The sequence below is a fragment of the Prosopis cineraria genome, unplaced genomic scaffold, assembly GCF_029017545.1.
Source record: "Prosopis cineraria cultivar Desert tree isolate PC_DT_omini unplaced genomic scaffold, ASM2901754v1 PC11, whole genome shotgun sequence".
NCBI classification, from domain to species: domain Eukaryota; kingdom Viridiplantae; phylum Streptophyta; class Magnoliopsida; order Fabales; family Fabaceae; genus Prosopis; species Prosopis cineraria.
Window position 1 is genome coordinate 4,798,146 of NW_026555342.1, and position 25,229 is coordinate 4,823,374.

A 25,229-nucleotide genomic window follows, 5' to 3' on the forward strand; every position below is an offset into this window, starting at 1 on the left:
AATTGAATATTTAGCCTCTACTGTTCAAATTCTCCACTGTAAAATCATTGAGTTCCTCCAGTTCTAGTCTCTTTGCTACTTTTGTCTATGGTGAGACAAACTATATCAAGCGTAAATTACTGTAGGCTTCTATCTCAGCTATTTCTGAATCCACTGAAGACCCTTAGATTATCATGGGTGATTTTAATGCTATCAGAAGCCAGGGAGATAAAGAGGGAGGGGTAGCACCAAACCCTCTATCTATGGAACATTTTAATAATTGTATCCTTGATAGTGGCTTGATAGAAATGAGTGATCTTAACAATCATTTCACATGGGAGAAAAATGGTGTCATAGAAAAACTAGATTGGGTTCTTAGCAATTACAATTGGCTTACCTCTTTCCCCCACTCACGAGTCTACCATGACTTAAAGTTCAAATCAGACCACAAAATTATTATTCTACACACAGCCTCCAAGATTCATCGGCCTACCCATAATAGTAAATTTGTGTATCAAGCTACCTGGGCTATTGAAGACTCCTTTAAAGATGTTGTTTCTTATGTTTGGAAAGATTATGACTAGGAAGAGGGACGCATTATTTTCTAAGAATTAGCTAAAATCTGGAATGAGGATCATGTTGGGAACATTCTTAAATAAAAGAGACAAATTCTTAGACGGCTTGAGAGTATTGATAGAGCCAAGGCTTCTAATTTAAATAATGGTCTTCTTAAGCTAGAAGTCAAACTATAGGAGACTTATCACAAATTAGAGGCTCAAGAAAAACTTTTATAGTTCAAAAAATCCCGTTGCAAGTGGTTGAAGTGGGAATATCATAACACAAGATTTTTCCATGCTTTTACTATTATCAAAAGAAAACGTCAGATAATTTCATCCCTCCAAGACAGTAATGGCACCTAGGTTAGTGATGAGACCTTATTTATGAATATGGCAAGTAATTTCTTCTCTGATCTCTATACCTCCGACCCAAATGTTATTCCCCATCTTGAGATGCCTTCCTTGTTTCCATCTATTTCACTATCGGCCCTTCTTTGGTTACAACGTCATGTGGATGATGTGGAGATTAAAAATGCAGCATTCTCAATGGGAGCCTTTAAAGCTCCGGGGCCTGATGGTTTATAATCCCACTTCTTTCAATCCTAATGGGATATAGTAGGCATCAAGATCTACCATTTGGTAAAAGATATCTCTCTCAACCCCCAGAATATGAAGCTCATTAATCATGCTAACATTGTTCTTATTCCTAAAATAGAGAACCCTATCTCTTTAAAGGATTTGAGACCTATCTCACTCTGTAATATTAGCTTTAAAATTATCACCAAAGTGCTTCCCCATAGGTTTCAATCTATCATGAATGGGATTATTGCGCCTTATCAATGTAGTTTTATCTCAAGGCGCTCTAGCTGTGACAATATCATCATAGCACAAGAGATCATTCATCATATGCGAACAAAATCGGGTAGAAAGGGCTTTATTGTTGTCAAAGTTAATATGAAAAAGGATTTTGATAGATTGGATTGGAGATTTATAGATAATTCACTCATGTGCCCTGGTCTAGACCGTAGTTTTGTGGATATCATCATGGCTACAATTTCTTCAGTATCCTTGAAAGTACTCTGGAATGGTGAGGAAGGACCTTTTTTTAACCCTTCTAGAGCTGCTAGGCAAGGTGATCCTCTTAGTTCCTAGCTCTTTGTCATATCTATGAAACGTCTCAGCCACCTCATTCAAACTGAATGTAATGCGTAAAGATGGAAGCCTTAGGTTTTTGGTAATAATGGGCCTTGTGTTTCTCATCTCTTTTTTGCCGACGACCTTCTCCTCTTTGCAGAGGTGACAGAGAATCAAATGGAGGTAATCAAGCAAGTCATGAAGATTTTTTGTGTTGTTTTGGGACATAAAATCAACTTAGCCAAATCAAAGGCTTTCTTTTCCAAAAATGTTCATTTGAACCGCTCCTCTTCCTTATGTCATATTCTTGGTATTGGCATCACTAGAGACTTGGGAAAATACCTTAAGGTTCCTCTTATTCACTCAAGCATCTATTGAAAATTGTGCCCTAAGGCTAATCATTATACTATGCACATTGTTATTTAATGAATTTTTTTTATTATCATAACAATTGCATATTCCATATGATAACTATATCCCTGGACAAACTATAGTAATTATCTTAAATGTCCCTGGTCGGTCATCTTTGAGGGATCATAGATGAAATAAGACTAGTATGACTTTGATTAATTATAGATATACAAATTAAAGTCATAGGCACTTAAAAGAGTACAAGGTGCTGGATCGACCCGCTATAAGAAAGCTGCATGGTATAAGTCATAAGCTTATCTCATATGTAACTATATCACTAAGCCCTTTAACCTGAGATCATCATGGATTCTTACATGATGATCATCGAACTTTGACCTTGTCAAAAGTCACCTTTGACTGATCACCTGGTGATTATAAAGACTATGATTAAGTTTAGTGATATTCATGCAAAGGAATATGAGTTATCAAGATGGAATTTGTTCCTCACATTAAGTAAGAGATATTACTGGGCCCCTCGATGAGTAAGACTGAGAAAATATATGGTCATACTATAATGGAAAGGATTTTTTTCATTGCTACTGTCAGTCTACTCAGAGATCGAGAAAGTAACGATCAGGTAAAGGAGAAAGACAATTTCATATCTCATACTTGACCGAAATATCACGTGACAAAAGGGATGTGATATGGTTGCATGATAGGTTATATCAGATCATTGATCCCCATATAAATTGGGTAGTTGCAATGTCTTGCTAGAGGCCATTTGTGACTTATGGGCTAATAGCGTAATTAGCCCACTGTCAATTTCATATAGGCCTACAGGGTCGCACACAAGAATAGCCCAACTCGAGCTATAATGTCCAAGTTCATTGAATCTGGAATATATTTAGATTCAATGAATGTAATATAGGGTGAATGAATTTTATTTATATATATATATATTTGAATATTTATTTGATAAATATTTATATTTGTATTTATATGAAATATAAAATTCAAAATATAATTATATATATATATATATCCATATGTGTGTGTGTATATACATATATCAAATATATATATATGATATATATGATATATAAAATTAAATATAGATAATATATATATATATTTAAAATATATATGTGTATATATATATTCATGTATATATAATATAATATGTATATGTGATATATATTATGTTATGTTATATTATGTTAGTTTTAAATTTAATTTTATATGATAAATTAAATTTAATAACTAACATGATATAAGAGAATATCATATTAGTTTTATAATTTAAATTTATAAGATAAATTCAAATTAGATATGATATTATGGATTAAATTTATGAAATAAATTTAATTAAATTTTGTGGGCTTTTAAGTGGAAGACAAAAACCCTTATCTATATACTATATATAAATAGGGACGTTCTTTATAAAGGAGGAGAGAATTAAAAAAGTTCTGATGGCAAAAATACTTTGAGAGCCACGAAACACCCTATAAAAAGAAAAAATAACATTCAAAGAAGAACGGATGCTGGAAATGCAAGCACACTATTCGAGTTAGAGAGCTGTTCGTGTGGATATTGGTAGAGGGAGCAGATCTACGTTGTTAGCTCCTGAGATCCAAACTCTTGAAGAGAACGTGCCCTAAGTTTAAAGAATTAAAAAGTAACTCTTCTATCTACATTGACTTAAACGAGTTCGTTTGGTCCATATCAGGATAGGGACTTTGAAATTTTAATCTTCCGCTGCGCCCCCTTATCCAACAAAATCACCAAGTCTACCTTCTCTCATATTACTAAGAAAGTACGTGCTCGCTTATCAACTTGGAAAAGCAAATTTTTATCTATGGTAGGGAGATCAGTCTTAATTAAATCGGTCCTCAATGCTCTACCTTCTTATCAAATGCAATCTACCCTTCTACCAAAAGGAGTGTTGAAAGAGATTGAGCAACTTAGTTGTAGTTTCCTTTGGAGCCAGAATGAAAATTTCAAGAAAATGCATCTAGTATCTTAGAAGAACATTATAAAGAGCAAAAAGATTGGCAGGTTAGGACTTAAAGACCTTGAAATCCAAAATAAAACTTTCATCATGAAGGTTTGTTGGGGTTTATTGAAAAATCAAGGCTGCTTATAGGTAAAATGTCTCAAAGCCAAATACAACTGCGGTTCTGAAGAATTTCCCACTATTGTCAAGTTTAAGTCCTCTTTCCTTGTTTGGAAAGTAATCACTGCAGTGGGACACATTTCTTATGGGGGTTGGAAAGAAAATACATAATGGCAAATCTACTAACTTTTGGTGGGACCTATGGGCACCTTTTGATAAGCCATTAAGTTCTCTTACTACTAAAACTTGAATCTGATAAACCACACAACAACTGTCAGTGACTTTGTGTTACCTTCGGGAGCATGGAATTTCTTTGAATGGTCTAAATACTTTCTAGCTCATGTAATTAATATCTTGAAATGCACAAAACCACCATCTTCTACTTCTAATGATGTGTTGTGGTGACAGACCATCTCACGATGGAAAATTCTCTGTGAAATTTGCTTATGCCTTCATCTCAAAGTCTGAAAATGATATAGTAGATCCCTTTTGGTGTAAAATATGGAAATGTCAGCTACCTGAGAAAGTGAACTATTTGTATGGCAAGTCACCTGTGGAAAAATTCTCACAAACTCTCTTCGAGCTAAGAGAGGCCTTACTTCTTCACCTAAATGTCCTTTTGAGTACCATGGTGAGGAGAGTGTCAGACACATTTTGAGAGATTGTGAGAGAGCAAAACATATTTGGAGAGCCTTGATTCATCCTAACTATATATCTGCTTTCTTTAGCTGTGACTTACAGGTTTGGCTTAGATGGAACTTGACTCACAACCCAGGCATTAAACAAGTACAAAAATGGCATTGGTTCAAGACTTTTAGTTATATCTGCTGGCTATTATGGACACAAAGATGTAGATTCATATTCGAAGGCAAAGGTGCAAATCCTGAGGAGATCCTTCATTGTTGCATGCATAACTTGATGGAAAGCACCACAAAAGACAAGCTCAATCACAAGATTTTCCCAGCATCTGAACCTGCAACAACTTTTTGGCACCCACCTCCCCTAGGTGTGATGAGAATAAATGTTGATGGTTCGGTTCGAAGACACCTTGAAGCAGCTTGTAGAGGAGTCATTCAAAATAACAAGGGAGATTGGATACTAGGTTTCAAGAAGAATTTAGGATCCTATCCCTCAACAGCTGCGGAAATTCTTGCTATCAAGATTGGGCTAGAAGTTGGTAAGCTCTACAATTTCAAGAAAATCCAACTGTTTACTTATTCACAAGAAGCCCTCAACTATCTTTGGAGAGAACATGGTCTTGACCACCCACTGCAAATAGAAATTATTGAAACTAGGGAGCTTCTCTTCCATGATTGGGAAATTGAGATCTTCCACTGTCTGCGGGAGGCCCTAAGATGTGCTGACATCATTGCTAAAAATGCACATCATGATGTTTTCAATACAATTGTCCTGTCCACAATTCCTGATTATTACATGGGGATGTATCAAAGTGATTTACAACATTTGGTATCTGCTTAGGCTTAGCCTTTCTGTTCAGTGTTTTCTGTATTTTCCTTGTACTTCCAAGCTTTTGCTTGCCTTCTTAATCAAAAAAAACTTCTTCATGAAGCTCCTTAGGGAAGGAAATCAGAGTTTAGTTAGGAAAATTGTGCTGTTGATCAGTCTAATTTGGTGGAAAAGAAATCAAGTCACTAATCAAGAATTTCATGGAATGGTTAGGTTAACTATTTGGAATCTGTGTGTTGCGCAGGAAATAAACTCTGGCATGCAGGAGATGATAATTCAGGGACGGGGCTTCTTCTTCTTCTTCTTCTTTTTTAAGATTTCTGCAAAGAATCATTGGCTGGTTGATTTCAGATTGTTCGGCGAATCTCTTCATTCCTCTTCTCAGAGGAATAATTCAGAAGGAAAAGTTGGAACTAACCGTTTGCCACGAGCAATTTTAAATTGGATCCGAAATTTCTCCGAAAACAGGAGCATCAACAGGAAGCCGCTCAGCATTGTTTTTAATCGCAAGATCACCTTCCAAATTGGACAAGGGAGAATCTAACAGAAGGCCCTTGGAAGCAACAAATTCGCATATAAGGCCCAATTAAATCTGACACTCCACTGCAGGCCCAAGAACGTTGTTTGAAAATATGTTCCTCGTTGAAATGACCATATTACCCTTCGTTCGATAAGAAAAATAATCAGTTAATCACCATGCGATGGCTGTCCGATCCTGGTTTTCTTCCCCTCCCTTCTACCCCGCTCTTCTTTCTCTTCCTCTCATGAGGAGACATATTCGTTGAGGCAGTCCAAGCAAAGCAACCTCCTTTTGCTTTATACACCTCCAGCTCCATGTCCAGCGTCCACCCTCTAATTAATCAACATTATATTACTCATTACTCACACCAATTTGTGTCTCTTCTTCTTAATATCAAACAAGTTAAATTATCATTGCATTCATATGATCATATCCCAACAAAAAAGAACCAGACAGAGTCAAAAAAAGAAAAAAGAGAACCAGAAGAAGAAGGTGTATCAATAAAAGAATTTTCAAGTTTTGTTTTGTTTTCCCCCCTTCCGAAATCTGTTCTTCGAACAGGTAAAATGAAAAAGGAAAAATTGCTGAGAGAAGTTGACATGAACATTGGCGTTCATGCTGGAATGGCATACCGGACAGTTCCGAACTGTGGACACGCACATTATATGAGTTTAATTTGGGTGCTCATCACGATAATCCATTCAAATTATATATATATTTTTTAAAATAAATTTTTTATTTTTAATATAGTCCTAATTGTGTAGAGTATATCTAAATAATCAATATATATTAATTATAAAAATTTTAATATTAAATTGGACTCTTCAAATTAAATATACTTCCCCCTCAAAATAAAAAATTTATTAAAATTATTTTATAATTTTTATAAATCTTTATTTTAAAAAAAAAAAAAAAATAATAATAATAATAATAATAATAATGGGTTAAATCTAGACTATCTAGATCAAAATCTGCATGGTTCAGATCTCATCAAAATAATGAACACCCAAATCGAGTCCCACATTGTATACAGACATAGGTGCTTGCATGGCTAGGGTCATCCCAAAGATAAGCGTCATGTGCTCATCCTTGAGATGAGATATGAACTATCCAGATTTAAAAATAGATCACTACTAGAAAAATGCAAATTAGTGAAGAAATTTAGTGAGGGATCATCTATTCTTTTCTAAAATACCAAGTTAGCAAGGAAATTAGTGAGGGATGTTGATTTCGTAGCTTGACTTAAAATTAGCGAGGAAATTAGCGAGGGACTGTCAATCCCTCTCTAAAATAAGAGAATTAGTAAGGAAAATAGTGAAGGACTGTCAATCCATTTCTAAAATAAGATAATTAGCGAGGGATTTAGCGAGAGATTCTATCCCTAGCTAATTACTACAAAAAAAATTACCTTTGACAATGACTTTTAATTATACATTTAATTATTTTTATTTAAAAATAATAATTAAATTTAAAAATTAACTAAAATATTCATAATAAAATTATTTAATATTTTTTTATTTTAAGTTGATTTTCATTAATAAAATAATATTTATTAAAAAATATAAAAATAATAATTTAAATAAAATATAAATATTTTAACATATTAATAATTGAAAATAAAATGTAATATGTATATGTGTGTATTTTTATAATATATTATTTGATATATTTATGTAGTTAAATAATAATATATATATATATATATATATATATAATTTATCATATAATGCTTGTAGGTGCCTTTCAGTTCAACTGGCAAAGAAGGAGAGCATAAAGCTTGGAAGGTATGAGGTCAAGGGTTCAAACCTTGGCTTTGACATAAACATGATGAATATATGATATGATAAGGAGCAAGTAACATGGCGCAAGGTGGACAATAACGTGTCATGAGTTGTCACATGGTAAGGAGCAAGTAACATGGCGCAAGGTGGACAATGACGTGTCATGAGTTGTCGCATAGTGGTTGACAAAGCATGAGGTTGTTGATGACATGTCACAAGTTGACATCACACATGGCGAGTGATGTGGCATAATTATTTTTAAATATAAGCATATTTAGCGAGGGATCAGCGAGGGATTCAATCCCTTGCTAAATCTCTCACTAATTAGCGAAGGAAATACAATTCCTCGCTAAATTTAGCGAGCCCTTTTTTAACTACAAATTTAGTGAGAGATAAAATTTATAGTTAAAATGCAATTTAACTATGAAAAATGGCATTTAGCGAGGGATTCGTCCCTCGTTAAATTTAATTTTTTAGTAGTGGATGGTTAAAATTAAATATGGATAAAATATTATTATATATTATATTTATTTAAATAAAAATTATAAAATAATTTTAATAAATTTTTTATTTTTAATATAGTCCTGAATTGTATATCTAAATAAGCTATATATATTAATTATAAAAATTTTAATATTAAATTAAACATTTTAAATTAAATTTAGAGTGGATTAAAAATAAAAAATTTATTAAAATTATTTTATAATTTTTATAAATTTTTATTTAAATAAATATAATATATAATAATAAAATAATAATATTTTAAATTTGACCATCCAAATTAAGATCTTATCCCAGGTAGGACGAGCAGGAAACTAATTCCCAGCAACAGCACTATCGATTCTCTGACCACTTCTTACACATCCTTCCGCCCGACGTTGTCGCCGCACCAGCCGCATTGTGCACTGTCCTTCCTCGTCGGCGCTTCTGCAGCTTGACTCGGCGTCGTCTGCCTGGGAGCCGGTCTGCCGCCGTCGTGGCTGTCCTCGCCGACGTGCGCGAGAACTTGTTCCAGATTGCTGCGCATGGAATTCGCGGTGGCTTCATCAGTCTGGGCCAGTTCCCTCCAGATTTGATTCTCCACACACAAGCTTTTCACTCTTTTTTGAAGGACCCAATTCATCTTCCCCATCCTCTGGATCTTTTCGTCTTTCTCTATCAGCTTCTTCGTCATTGCCTCTTGGATTCCCGATATCAATGCCTTAGATTGCCTCAACGAATATGTCTTATCGGAAGAGGAAGAAAAAGAAGAGTGGAGGAGAAAAAGAGAAAGGAAGAAAACTAGGGTCGAACAGAGCCATCACATGATGATTCTCTAATTTTCAAACAAGAGGTAATACGGTCATTTCAACAAGGAACATATTTGCAAACAAGATCCTTGGACCTGCAGTTGAGTATCAGATTGAATTGGGCTTATATGTGAATTTGGGGCAAAGTTGGATCTGAAGATATAATTATTAGGGATATCATTCATTTCTGACTTTTTCACTGTGCGCTGTTTTGCATGTGAGTATGTGACTAGAACCAGTTTCATGATACTCACAAGCATGGAGAGCCGGTCATCTTTAAATCATTTGATTTAATTGTCATGTTTTAAATTTGTAGTTTTTTTAATAAATATTTTGTAAAAAAAAATTGACAATTAAGGAATTGTTTTTATTTTAAATTTAGACTAAGGTCAATTTTATTTCCAAACTAATCGTAAAAGCACACAATGACCTTAAATTTAATTATAAATCATTTATACCTCTTAATTATTAAAATTTTTAAATTTTTCATCCTGTCGTTTGTATTGTTAATTTTTTCCATTAGTTGGGCTCACATTAAATTTTTTTAATAATTTACTTATTATAAAATATTGCATTACGGGTTCCACCAATATATTTTTATATTTTTTTAATAATTTAAAAAATCCCTCCCCTCGTCCACCTATTGATCGCTCTTCCACCTAGGGTTGTGCAAAAGTCTTTCAGTCCTATCTGATCCAGTCCAACCCGAGATAGTCTCAGTCTTGTTTGATCTGTATAGTCACTGGTCCTTCAAGACCAAAAAGACTAAAAAGACCAGACTATTTCTTCGGGTTGGATTGGACAAGAGACCAGGCATCCGGACCACTTGATCCAGTCCAGTCCTATTAATTTCTTTTATTATAATTATAATTAATTTATTTTTCAAATGTTTGAAGTGTAATTGATGCTAAAGAAATGATTGTATGAAGATTTGTTAAGTTTGTTTCTAAATTATTGTTGTAATATAGTGTTGTTGAATTTTGTTGAGTATTGTTTTTGTTAAAGTTATAAATTTAAATCATTTGGATTATAACATAAATATTTTTTCTTATTGTTAGAAATTATTATGGATTTATTATTATTATAAGTTTTTTTACTATTTTAATTGAGTTTATTATGTTGGAATAGATTATTTCCTCTCATAGAATAAAAAGAGAAAAAAAAAAGCTAAGTGAGTACTGGACTGACAGGACCAGTCTCCCAGTCCTATGGACCAAGTCCGATCTTGTTAATCTTCGGGTTATCACTAGACAAGACTGGACTACGGGTTGCCTAACTCAGTCCTTTTCATGAAAGAGACTGGACTTCGGGTTAGGGTGAAGTCCAGTGCCATCCTGTCTTTTGTGCAACCCTACTTACACCTTCTCTCTCCCCCCTGTCTCTCCCCTTCCTCTCTCTCTCTCTCTCTCCTTCCTATAGTCTCTCTCCCCTTTATCTTAGCCATAGCTTCGACGTCCTCCCTACATTTTTCACCTTTTCTTCCATTTCTTCTCTATATTCTTCATTTCCATGCATGCATGACACCATGATGGCTGATCGTGGATTTTGTTGACGCAAGAGAATGCCATGAAAAGGCTCGTCACCATGAAGAAATTGGAGGAGGGAGAGGGAGAGAGAGAGAGGGAGGAGGGAGAGGACGAGGGGGGAGAGTGTGGAGGAGAGAGAGGACTTGGCTCTTTGGAGATATTACTGGCTTGCCATTGTCTGGTCCACCTTGGCCTCAAACTCTGACGTCGACGGTGCCCTCCAACTCCCCCACCGATGAAAGATGCACCTTCTTCAATCAATCCATGGAGCTTGTCCAAGTCCCATATCAAAGTTCAGCTAGAGCCCACGTCTCTCGTAGCCCCTACCTCGCTGACCTCCTCAAACTCGTCATCGGAGATGCTCAAAATGACACTACAAATCAACACTGAAGACGTGTTGCTGTCGAAACAATGAGACCCTACTGATCTTCATCATGTATAAGTGCCTAGAATGTCACACCCGATATGAGTAACCGGTACAGGATATATACCTAAATATACATCCTTGAAGTTTAATTTAAGAAATTTTTCAATTTTAAAAATAGTGTTCATTTTAATGAAGTCCTAATATTTTTGAAAATTTTTTGGCAAAAACTTCCCAGTAAATGGAATCTTTTAAAATTATATAATACAAATTTTCAAACAAATATCATAACAATTAGGAGCTCAATTTCTTTCAACTAACAGACAAAGTATTTAACAAAACAAGAATCCTAATCACAGCCTATATGGAGCACCTATAACATTATTTATAAAAGTGCATTACATAGATAAAAATTTTACATAAAAAATAGAGATTAACCAAAATGGTGTGTCAACTTCAATTCAGTAGTAAAATCCCTTGAATTATCTGACAAAGGTACAAGCTATCTGAGAAAATATTTTTCAATGAATAACGTCTTAACCATAACATTTTGCACAATTAAAATGAATAAAATATAATAGTTACATAAATTAAAGAGAAAGCAATTCAATGTAAACGAATTTGTAAGTTCGGAATAAAAGTTCTATATACCTTCAATATTAAAAAACTTTAAATTTATAATGATAAAGTAGCTTTAACATTTGATCTCAACAAGTCAACATAATTACACAAATACATAAATGAAAATAGTAACATTGGCTAATTAAAATTCATTAGAATGTGAAATCATCAATTAATTAAAAATTCATATTTTTTAAGATTTATCAGAGCAATTCACAAATGTGGGCACACAGTCCACGAGAGTATAGAACCAAATGCGGCTTATGCCATGAAGACAAACGTAGACATACAGTCTATAAGGGTAAGTAACTAAATGTAGCATGAGCTACGAAAACAAACGTGGACACACAATTCACAAAGGTAATATTAATCAAACGTGGCTTGAAGCCACGAAAATAAATGCGAGTACGAGACCCATGAATAACAAATGTAAAAACAGAGCTCATAAAAATGTCGTTAGCAACCAGTGTCCTGTATAAAGTCTCCTTAAAATCTATTTTCAAGCATACGAGAAAATCATCACTATCAAAATACAGTTTCCTTTTTCAATTTCAAACTTGCATGAATAGCTTTGAGCATAAAAAACTTGCCAAAATAAAATTTCGTAACTAATGTCCATGTTTGGCATTTATTGAGTAACCCAAAAATAACTAGAGTTGATAAAAATAATCTCATCAATTTTGAAAGCATCCTTCATAAGGGGAAAAAACAAATACACATGCCATAATTTAAATATCTTTCAACATCTCTTTATAATTTTCCAATATAAAAATAATTTAATGAACACAATATTAAATATATAATATAATTGTTATTGAATAATCTATGTAAAAAAAATATCTTGAAAAAAAATTTTATTGATAAATCAGTTGAAATACTATCCACTTATATGATATGCTTCCAAGCACTAAGATTCGCTCCTTAAAACTTTCCTCAAACCTTCCTCTTGACACCCTATTTAATATATAAAAGATTGGCCAAATATATATACATATATATATATATATATATATATATATAAGAAATTCAATGACATATTCAACTTTAACAATTGCTTTCCCAATTTTAAAAACATGGTAATTAATCAAGTTCTCAAATTAATCCATTTTATATCATTAATCCTTCAATCTCCACAATATTTTCTATGTATACTTTTGACACAACACTTATTTATAACGATTTGCTTTTCTAACTCTTCTCAAGAACATATAACTAAATTTTTTAAAAAAATTATATTTACACATATCACAATCTACAACCCAAAATTTATAGTCTAAATTAATTCAAAGATGTAGAATAGATAGATCTTAATTCCAACATATCTTAAGCATTACATCAAATATCTCATAGATATATTTGAGACTAATATAGATAGCAATTTGATACTTGAATTATTAATGGAAATACTCTCTTCAAAAATCCCTATTTCCAATTCCAACTACCATAGTGAAGAATAATTACCTCCTACAACAACCTAATTATCAACCATACAATTATCACATTTATTTTCCATTATACACTAAAATTCTTCTTATTAAGCATTTTATCAAACATGCCGTATGCATCAAAGTTCAAACTATAAAATCTCTAATTCTTAAACATATAATTAGTACATACTTAACCTTATGGTAGAGCTACCATGATATTTATAACTAATTTAATAATTAAAGATGTCATAGAAAGAAAAAGGATCAACCTTGGTTGTATGAAAACTCAAAAAAGCTAAGTAAAAAAACTTTGTAGAGATGGGATCTCATAAATCATTAAATTTTAAAATTGAGTTTAAAAGGTCATTTAGCCATTATAAATTAGAGTAAAAAGTGTTTGGAAAGCATGAAAAATAAATAGAATTAAAAACAAATCAAAATAAGGTAAAAAGGATCATTTTTACTTAATATAGGGGTACTTGGCTATGACTAGAGAACATTAAACCGTGACTAACGCTTCCAGTGAAGTTTTGGCTACAGCCGGGAGTCATTTGGCTATAGCCAAAAATCTATAAGCCATGAGCAAAGATGTCATGACAACTACCCAATCACGAAATTCTGATGCGCATAACTTTGACCTGAATCTCTAATTGAGATGATTCAAGCGCCCACACATCAATAATTTTATAATTTAGCTAATGATTTTGGTTTCATGTCAATCTGACACTAAACAAAAAATTTGAACACCTAGGACCACAATTTTGCATTTTTGCTTTTAAAACCATTAACCAAGTATCCAAATCTCACACCATAAGCAATTAGCCCTCACAAGGGTTTAAACCACACTCAATATGTTCTAATACACTTGTCCAATTAGTCACAAGCTTCAAACAACTCCTAATACAAGAATTGACCACTCAACCACCATAAAGAACATAACGAGGGGGTGAAAATATAATTATTTGCATTCAAGCTAAATAATCACTCAAAACATGTAAAACTCCTTTAACAAATCAAAATATACTTGTTCAAACTTTTTTGGCACACTACCATAGTCAGATTAGCGATTTGGACCCTACTATGGCTAAGACAATTTAAAAATGACTAAATTCAATATTTAAGGTTGCAAATGCAAGTAAACTTTAAATAAACATAAGCCAATATGAAAGACCCCTAGTTGGCAAATATTGTATTCAAATTAAGCATAAAAAATAAAACTAGAGACATTACAATTGATTAATCAATCTCTAGCTTTAAAGGCCTTCCCTTTGCTCTTAGCTTAATCCTCGCCTATAAACATTAAACTACGAGAGTGAGATAAATATCTCAGTAACCAAGTAATTTAATCAAACATATTAAAGTGTGGCAATCACAATAATTAAGTATTTAATATCACATAAAGCAAACCAACATTATTCACAAATGCATCTTTATAATGTATTTCACTTGATTAAATACAACCGCCTTACACTACTCCTTATATCATCTGGCCGAATCCATAGGCTATTATCTCATATAGGTCTAGCTTATGTGATTGGAGTGGCCCCGCTCTCCAATTATGAAAGGTCACCTGACCAAAGGCTTCCACACTCATTCTCAGACCATGGATTCTCCCTACTCAAAATTTCAGGGTGTCATAAGTGCCCGATCCACACCGTCTAATTCAGGACCAGTGATACCAAGCATTTTGCCTAACCCACGCTGCACCCATAGGTTGTTGGTAATACTAAGCACATATAGTAATGAAGTATGCCAACCATTGTGCGCAAACTCAATGGAGGCTACATCACATGAATTTTCTATCATAATCCCTCTACTATACTGGGATAAACTCGTACCCATTATGATCATACAAGTTCAATCAACAAATGTGAATTTAAACTCATGCATATCATAGTAATTTATCATCATCATAATTTCTAGAACTTGCATGCTTATCACAATTTACATCATATTATAGTTTATAATGGCTCATTATATAATCAACTCATAGCCAATCTACGTCTACAATTCATGTTTCAAATACCAAATAACATTTATATAAACATAATTATCAAGCATTTTGTCACAAATATGCATGCTTACCATATCTCTTCCAACATTATCAATTATGACCACTCATCATGTTAACATATTCATCTCATAGGAAATCTAGGCTCAACATCTATATAAATATAATCACCAAACATTTCATCACAATGAGTCATGTTTCATATTTGGATAATAGTTCAAAATCAACATATTTATCCATAAGCTCATTTTAAGCCATCTATAATAATGTTTAAAGTGTAAATATAGACATAATGATATATTACACTTAAATTCCTGGTTACCTCAACTGTTGGTTTACCAATCAAGAGTACACGTGAATATCAAGTGGAGCCTCCAATAAGCTCAATAGCACCAATAATGGTCAATCTATAATCAAACATATCAATAGTCATTAATAACTAATTATCTTTAATTCACTCTAATCAAAGCCTAAACATAAAAATCTCATTGTTGTCATCTACCTACAACTAAATCCATTTTTAAGTTCCATTAGTTCACTTATACTCCCATTAGTCTAATCATCACCATTAATAACTAATAACCTTCGTAACTCAACTAATTAGCTCTAAGGTTTACTTTAAACCTTACCTTAAAATCCTAAAACTTCATTAGAGCCAAAACTCAAAGGTTAGATACTTAAATAAATATTCATTAATCCCATTAAAGTCAGAATTCTAACCAAAGTCACAACCCATTTTCATATTCTCAAAGAACTACCCATAAATAGTGATGACAATGCACAAGAGAGGAAAAGAAGAGGTTGCAAGCACTTACCTAAGTAATTAGAAGATCCAAATAAACTCAATTAGATGCCCACAATAAACCCTAGTAGAGCCTTCTTCATTCACCTTTAGACTCCTACTCAACTATAATTTTGTGAGCTAAAATAAGTATCTGGAAGCTTAAAAATTGAGCTTTGGCTATGGCTAAAGATCAAAATTCTAGATTCCAAATATTGTCTATCTAATTGGGCCTAAATATGACCCAATACTACCTAGGGTCTAATTTCAAGATCTAATTAGGGTCCGATAGACCTATTAGCCATCCGTACATGATCTTTGAATTCGAGTTAACTCTTAATTGTCTAATTTATCCTTAATTACCCACTTAACCTTAAGTTAAAAGTTTTAGGATGTTACACAAACCCATACCAAGCTTCTTTCTCCTTAATACCTTTTTCCAAAAATTTTCAATATCAATATTTAGACTAACCAAGATCCTCAAATTCCATCTTTCAGCACACAAAATTTTAGTTTTAACCTAAAAGGGAAACTAAATCCATATTCATTTCCAATGATAGCAATCCATATCAATTATATCGAAGATTACTTGATGAAATGTTTTCTTAAACTTTAAATTTCATTTTACTCAAACCCCCTTTTAACTAAAATCATAAATGGCAATTGAACAAGAAGAGAAATTACATCCTCCAGCCATCAAACATGTATGGTAACAGCATATAAGAAAAGACTCTAAGATTCTTACCTCGATGATGTAGAAGCAAGAAAGAGAAGGTTATGGGCAGACAAATAGGAAGCCAAGAACTCACAACTCAAAGGAGAAGGTTATAGACAGATGAGTAGGATGCCAAGAACTCACAACTCAAAATAAGGAGGAGGAAGAACATGGACACCTTCCCAATCACATACTCAACCAATGGCAGAATAGAGGGGGAAGGTTTAACTCCTCTCTCTAAGCCATCGGTAATAGCTCAAGCAAGAAGATAAGGGGATGAATAGCAACCAGAGAACTAAGAACTTATAGTAGACTACACGATTGTAGCGGATAGAGTTCACACATTTATGGACGGCTAGTTTACCAACAGAGGAGGAAGAATGGAGAACACTGATGAACACGCTGGAAATCAAAGAAGAGAAGAGATAGAGGAGTGGTCATGATCTTGTGGGACTTCTTATAGCAGCAGATGAATGGACAGCAACTCTCTTCTCCCTCTTTAGTGACCAAAAAGATAGAAGGAGAAGAAAGACATAGGAGTGATGATTTCAATTCTCACTCCTCTACAATAGATCACCTGAGCTTAAGTGAATGTGAAGGAGGAATGTTGACTAGAAGTAGGGATTTTAAGCCATTTCTCACCTCTCTCTCAAGCGCTGGACCAAATTGAAAAAAATTGGGGGGGGAGAAGGACGGTGGGTAGAACTCTCACCCTCTAGAACGTTTGAAGATAGAGAGGGGAAGAGAATAAATCCTATTATGTGTGTTTTTCTTTAGGGGAATGGCATTAAGGGCCCTAAAAACAGAGTTTATTTCACTTAAGGCCTAAATGAATCTAAAATTGCTCTGTAGGCCTTGAGGCCTCAAGTGCAATATTTTTTTTAGAGCAAAAATATTATTTTACCCTTAATAGACAGAAATGAAATTGAACGCAGAGAAAGAATGACAAACGCATGGGAATAAATATTCAACTGGAGAATGAGAAGGTTTCTGATCTCTAATGGGGAGGAATAACTTTTGAGGTGTGTAGATTTCAAAATCTCTCCATCTTAAGCAGTGCTTTGATGATTTCAAGATCTCAGCTGGAGGTTTTTAGGTTTCTCACATTCTTGCTACAAAAATGAGTTGAGATTTTTACTATTCTTGCTTTAGAAATGAGAGGCATCCATTGTTGCTACATAAATCATTTAAGAGTAGAAATAATTTAAGGTTTGTCATTATTGCATGTCAATTGCTGGTGAAATAGCGACAAAGATGATCTTCACTCATTTAATATGTAGTAGTTCATTTAATGGAAGCATTTAAGGGGGGTTTTACATGAGATAGTAAAGTGCATATGAGATGGACTTTTTATTGTACAAAGTTAAATGTGATATTGTTGAAATTAGAATTTTATTTGTGATTCTACTGCTAATATGAGGTAACGGTTGCTGAACCATTTTGGCCATGAAAGTTTTAGAGTAGATTAGTTGTTGTATAATAATGATGGTTGACTTGTTTATATTAGAGTTTTACATGTAAACTGAATAAAATATGACCTAATACTAAGAAAATCTTTTGTCAAAATGTTCGAGTATTTGTTATGTAAAAAATGAACTTTGAGTCGTTTTTGTTGAACGTTGAGTTATACATCATATTAAGCTTAGCTTGATGATAAATTGTAATCACATGACATTTAGGTGAGAATATATGAACTTTGTGTTGTGCATAATGGATATTATGTTGTGCCATGTATGCCTAACTTGAGCATTCCTTTTGTTAAGACTAGCCTAATGATAAACTGGAATAACATGGACTTTCAGGTGAAAATTTATAAATCTTATATTGTGCATAGTGGATATTGTGTTATACATTATTTGCCCACTTATACAATTTATTGAGGAAGCCTAACCTGCTGATATAAGCTAAAGGTTGCTGAACCATTAAGTTAGTTCAGGTGAGATATGCATGAACTTTGTATTATGCATAGTGGATATTATATTGTGCCATATTTACTTAACTTGAGCATTCTTTTTGTTAAGCCTAGCCTAACGATAAACTGGAATAACATGGTTTTTTAGGTGAGAATATATAAACCTTATGTTGTCCATAGTGGATATTGTGTTATACATTATTTGCCTACTTGTGCAATTTGTTAACGAAGCCTAACCTACTGATAGAAGCTAAAGGTTGCTGAATCATTAAGTTGGTTATGAAAGTTTTAGAGTGGATTAGTTATTGTACAATGTCTATGATTGACTTGTTGATATTGAATTTTGACATGTGAATCAAATACAATATGACTCCCAATGTGAAGAAAATCTGCCATCAAAGACGTTGGAGTATCTATTGTGCAAAAATGAACTTTGAATTGTTTATGTTGAACTTTGTGTTGTGTAAAATAAAAGTTAGGCTTCTGTATGTGAACATTTACCTAAATTAATTTGTTCATTGCAGGTTAGTATAAGAGATGGCAGGTAGTTCTAGAGAAAAATTGTTTTGTTTCTTCCACTATGACGATGAATTTGTGAGGAGTGTTGATAGTGGTATGAAGTATAAGGGTGGAAATGTAATTGCAAGAACCATAATAAAAGGAATGAAATATACAGAGCTAAAATCATTTATATCTTCAAAAGTTTGCCATGGTGATAATGAAAGTGACATAAAGTTCACTATTGAGATTGATTCAAGCATATTCATAGATCTTCTTGATGATGTCAGAGTTGAACAATTGTTTGACTACAATGGAAGAACTGCTCATGTGTATATTTCCAGATGGGCTATACTTGAAGATGATCCTGAAGAGTAAGTACTGACATTCATGTCAATTGGGTCAAAAAATGCATTGTCAGGAATACTGGATTATATGTTGTGCAAACATGAATATTTACTTGTTTATATTGAATGGTTAGTCGCGTAAAATAAAAGTTATTAATACAGAGCACTAATAATGTGGTAACTTTTGTAAATGTAGGATAGACCAATTTTTACCATTTTCAGATGGAAGTTCGCTATCTCCTCAGCATTGGGATATTGATTTGGAAGGCTTTAGCTTACCCAACTCTAGAGGAAGCATTCCAACAGAAAGTAGAGAAGATAATTTAGCCATCCAATGCATTCCTACCCCTATTCTAGAGATGAATGCTAGCAAGTGAAAGGATTTGCTTATTGGAGTAGGACAAACTTTTGCTCATGCCATGGCATTTAGGAAGGCACTATACAAATATAGCCTAGTGCACAAGTTTGGATACAAATTTTTTAAGAACAAACTAGGTCAAGTTATTGTGAAGTGTGCAATTAAGGGATGTCCATGGTATATTGGAGCATACAAGTTAGGTGGAATAGATAATAGTTTCTTAAGTATAAGAACTTTTAAGGATCAACATCTTCATTTTGCACAAGACAATCATGATGTTGCCTATAAAAGTAGATCAATACTAACCTCATCCATAATAATTGATGAGCTGAGGGCTTCTATAGACAAGTCTCCTAATGATATTAAACAAGACATCTATAGGGAGTATGGTTTGAAACTTAGTTATTATCAAGCATATAGAGGCAAGGAGAAAGCTTTGGCTGAAATATATGGTCAATCAAACTAATCATATATGTTAATTCCCTGGATGTGTCAAAGGCTAATTGAAAGTGATCCAACCATAGTTGCAAAATGGATAGCTGGGCCATGCAATAGATTTCAATGTTTGTTCATTACATATGGATGTAGCATAAAATGTTTATGAAAGGTGCTCGACCTATACTATATATAGATGGTTCTTTCTTGAGTGGACCATATAAGAAAACTCTACTATCAGCATGTGCATATGATGCAGATAATGAGATGTTTCTTGTGGCATATGCCATAGTAGGTGGTGAGACAGTTGAGGAGTGGTCATGGTTTTTTCAAAATATTAAGGAGATAATAGAATCGCGAGAGATAACAATAGTGTCTGACAGACATAATTCAATTGTCAAGGTTGTACAAGTAATATATGGTTATGACAGGCATGTTTTCTATTACCATCATGTGAAAAAAAACTTTGGGTCATAGTTCTTGGAAGTTACGAGAGGTAAGAGAAAGAATGGGGTGATAAAGGATGCAACATTCAAGCTCTTGGATGCAATAGCTTATGCAAGACTCTTTAATGAGTTCAATGTTACAATGTCAAATATGATGAATTTCTATCTGGATTTATTTCAATGGCTTGAAACACACGGTGATGTAGATAAATGGGCACTTAACAAGTTTCCCCATAGGAGGTGGGATAACACCACGACCAACATTATTGAGTCCTTCAATTCTTGGGTTGTCAAGGAAAAGAAATATAATATTGCTGTTTTTATATACGAGCATAGGGAGAAATTAGCGAAGAAGCTATACAACAGCAAAGTGGCATTAGAAAAATGAAAAAATGATGTTAGACCAAATGTGGAGACCAAACTAAAGGAAAATGTGTTAAGAGGTGATACATTACAAGTAGATTTTTATGCATTGAACACTGTCAGAGTGAAAACATTAAATGGAGATGTGTGAGTAAATCTTAAATTGTGTGAATGCTCTTGCTTGGTGTGGCAAATGTCTGGACTACCATGTCCTCATGCATGTGTTGCCATAAAGCTTTCACATGGAAATATATATCGATATGTTGAGGAATGGTATCATTTAACTTGTTAAGAAAAAAATCTATGGTAGTAATATGATCCCAGTTGAGACTTTTGACATTCTAAAGCTTGATACAGCAGCATTGATAGATAACTTATCACAAACTTTCTCACAATTGCCTTTAACCAGCCGTCCTCTTGGGAGTCTAAGAACAAGGAAGATAGAGTCTTAATTTCAAGATAAGAAGATTTATCATTGTTCAAGATGTGGAGAGGCCGGACACAGTCGCAAGACATACAAGAATCCTAACCCATCATGAGAAGTAGTCACATTATACTTCTTTAGTGTATATAGGCAGCTATAATTATGTATATGAAAGCATTCTCAATTAATATTTTTTTAGGTAATTGGAAATGATAGATATTTTTTGTTTGTATATAAAGAAGCAACTGTTAGATATTTTAGATACAGTGGGTAACTTTTTGTATATATCAAACTTGAAATATGACGTCAAATTTCATGTGGGTACTTGTTTTAGTACCTAGGCTAGTACCAACATGAAATTCTTATCTGATGTAGTTGTCCTTATCAATATTAAAATATATGTACTTTTCATTGTGCATGCGTGGACATCGTCTTGTGCATAGTGGGTGTTCTGTTGTGCATTATGTGCATAGTCATTTTAGTCAAAACAAGACTACTGAATTATGCAAAACTCATGGACTTTTCATTATGCATGCATAGACATCGTCTTGTGCATAGTGGGTGTTCTGTCGTATATGGTTTGCGTAGCCATTTTATTCAAAACAAGGCTACTAAATTACTCAAAATTCATGAACCTTTCGTTGTGCATGCGTGGAGATCGTCTTATGTTAGTGGGTGTTCTATCATGCATGGTTTGCCTAACTTGTCATTTTCTCCAGGCTAGGCTAGTGGAATACTAGAAATGCATGGACTTTCTGTTGTGCATGCGTAGACGTCATCTTGTGCATAGTGGGTGTTGTCTTGTACATAATGAAAAGGTTGAGACTTGTATATTTCATTTCCTTTTTGTGCAAATACATACATAATTCCAATTACAAACAAAAACTATTTCTAAATTACAAAAAAAAACATCTTAAAATATGTACATAATCCAAGTAGGAGAACCTAATTCCATAATCCTATAATTTTTCTTCCCATTTACCTGTTCCTATAAGTGCAAGTGGACATTTACGGATGATATTGTTGGGATGCTCCACCAGCCAGCATAATATGTCATACCTCATGGCCGATAGTTCTTGTGTTGTGTATCTAGGCATGGTAAACAGAGGATGGTCAACATTGACGATATTATTCTAGAATTTGAGCCACATAATGAGATGAATTCCACAATCATCACTGCACAACAAAGGCAATAGAGTGAGATATGAATGATTATTTTATTTCTGAAAAAGTTTTCAACATTATACCAACATAACTTACTTGGTCTCTTACTTGAAGACCCGTGGATAGAGTATATCATTGCTTTACTCCACCTCAGATAGTTTTGGCTTCAAACCCATCGAACACCCAATTCTATCAAGAGTATGTCTCAATATAGGCTTCAAACCATATGATGCCTATATTGAGACCATATCAAACCCATCGAACATCCAATTCTATCAAGAGTATCACCTTTACTAGTATTCCTTCTAACCAGAGCAAAATACCCCAAAACAGCACATACAGTAGCCACAACATTCCCTTCCTTCAACAAAATCCTAACTAATATCTGTATCTAAAATCCCAACCAAACTTCACTTCCTCTTTTATGTCATCATTTATCGTTCATCGTGAAGCAACATCACACATTAGTGCTACTTCACTTTCTTAGCCTTTGCTTAATGTTTTCTTACTATTGTGGAATGAAGAGATACATATAAGAATAGTCTTGCCAAATTCGACTTGCCAAGATAAGAAAACAAGGTTACACATCAATGTGATACTGAGAGAGAGAAGGGATATTCTAAACAAAATTTCTAATTCCTAAAATTCAAGTTCTCTCATTTTCTAAACCACCTCATGGATCTAATTAATAGGATTTAATGTTAAGAGGTTGAGGCAAACAATAGAAGAAATTTTCAAAGTCACAAACACCAGAGACTTAGTGTTCAGATGCAAAGTGATAGCGAGAGACTTGATTTGACCATGTGAGGATGTGAGCTTCAGATGGCAAGAACGAGACTCTAAGAGAAGCTTAGGGTCAAGTTGTAAGAGCGTTGGTGATGAATGACGCCGCTAAAGAATGGATCAAGCCAAGTGCGAGCAACAGTAACGAGAGCACGGCAGCACAGGAAATAACAAGCACCACTAGAGCAATGAGAAACAGTGAACAGACAAGGAAATGAAAAGCTTTCTCGAATGGTAGTGAAATGAGAAGCTTTGTGAGTTTCGTTTCTCTGGCAGAGCAAAGAGAAGAAAGGAAAATAGTGAACAGAGCTTTGTCAGTTTCTTTTCTCTAAGGGTTCGCGCAGATTTTCTGATTCAAATCAAACAAAGGGCAAAATAGTTTTTTTTCTAAAAAAATATTGCACATAGGGCCTCAAGGCCTGCAAAGTAATTTTAGATTCATTTAGGTCTTAAGTGAAATAAACTCTATTTTTAGGGCCCTTAATGCCATTCCCCTTTTTCTTTTATGATCTCTACCTCTTATTATTATTATTATTATTATTATTATTATTATTATTTATTTAAGGGAAATATGGTAACTTCACCTAGGCTGGGAAAAAACAACATAAATCACTTTGTGTTCTGAGGAGATTCGAACTCAGCACATTCATATGTGTATCTAAAGTCATTACCACTAAGCCACCAATGCTTTCTGATAAACTACTCCAATATATATATATATATATAAAATAATTTACCATCAATTTTAATTTGAGTTAAATATCCGGGTCATTACATAGAAGGTCACTCTGCTGGTCTCTCTTGTTTTCGATGATTCTGCATCCACTCTTTGCTAGTATAAGCATCCAGCTTCTTCCTCTTTGCCAATTTGTACACTACCACTGTTGTTCTTGAGTACTATGTCGTATTCCTATATATATATATATATATATATATATAACCCCAGACTCAGACCAACAATAACACACACATAACAATACTGAAAGCTACATAGTATAAACACTTATGAATTACTTACTTTAAGGATTAGCTTGAACCAAGTGTGGTAGTCAATATTCTTGAGGTTCAAAGCAGTGACTCTCTCTTGACCGAGAGGTCTTCTAGTGACGAACACTATCTTAATGCCTAAATTCAGTAACATCTCATATATCTTAATCATCTCAGGTAGTAATAATGCAACACAGGTATGCGATCCACAAAGAGAGAGGGAATGAAAAGAAGAGAGAGGAGAGAGAGAAATATTATTTATATTTTAAAAATATTAAAAATGAATTTTGGGATCCACTATTAAATATTTTATAATAAAACTATTAAAAATTTAAATGTGGAACCCTCTTAACAGATTTTTAAAGTTGAAAAATAAAATTAATTTTGAGTTAAGTTAGGGTTCCTAATGACTTTTTGAATATAATGGAGGGGACAAAATTGACTTTTAAGCCTTTTAAATTTTGTATCCATTAAATAATTTTTTTAAAAAAATAAAAGTAAAAGGCTTTAAATCTTTACCATTTAAATTAAATCTGAACGGTTTAAAAGTAATAAACTCTTAGTACTCGTCAGCGTCATGAGCATTCAAACCGGTTTGAGATTCTCTATTTGACAAAGTTGCACTTAACTTGTTAGATTAGTAATTTTACTCATAAAATCTTTAACATTATTTGTTATTATTGAATCCATAATGATATTTGTTTTTAAATATAAGGGAACTTTGATGATTCTGCACTGGAAATTGAGTTTTTTTGGGGTCTGATTTGAAAATAGCTACTTAATGTGGTTCTTAGATGACATTCTCCCTTTATATTTTAAACCAGATATAATTTAATTTCCGAACAGTTGGACATAAAATATAATTTGTAACTGACT

General features: G+C 33.4%; 1 protein-coding gene across 1 annotated transcript; it reads right to left on the reverse strand.

Moving 5' to 3' along the window:
- Window positions 1–6,284: 6,284 nt before the first annotated feature.
- Window positions 6,285–9,248, reverse strand: LOC129286035 (BOI-related E3 ubiquitin-protein ligase 1-like). Its single transcript, XM_054922079.1, has 4 exons — window positions 9,243–9,248; window positions 8,763–9,127; window positions 6,707–6,781; window positions 6,285–6,453 (listed from the first exon to the last, which is right to left on the reverse strand). The coding sequence occupies exons 1-4, from the start codon at window positions 9,246–9,248 to the stop codon at window positions 6,285–6,287; spliced, it is 615 nt and encodes a 204-aa protein (XP_054778054.1).
- Window positions 9,249–25,229: the final 15,981 nt, after the last annotated feature.

Excerpts from the sequence above, each read along its gene's own strand:
- LOC129286035 (XM_054922079.1), bottom strand. Across the intron at positions 6,782-8,762 it reads AACGTCGGGCGGAAGGATGT|GTGCGTGTCCACAGTTCGGA; the intron begins GTAAGAAGTGGT and ends AACTCATATAAT. Across the intron at positions 6,454-6,706 it reads GTTCATGTCAACTTCTCTCA|AGGGTGGACGCTGGACATGG; the intron begins GCAATTTTTCCT and ends TTGATTAATTAG.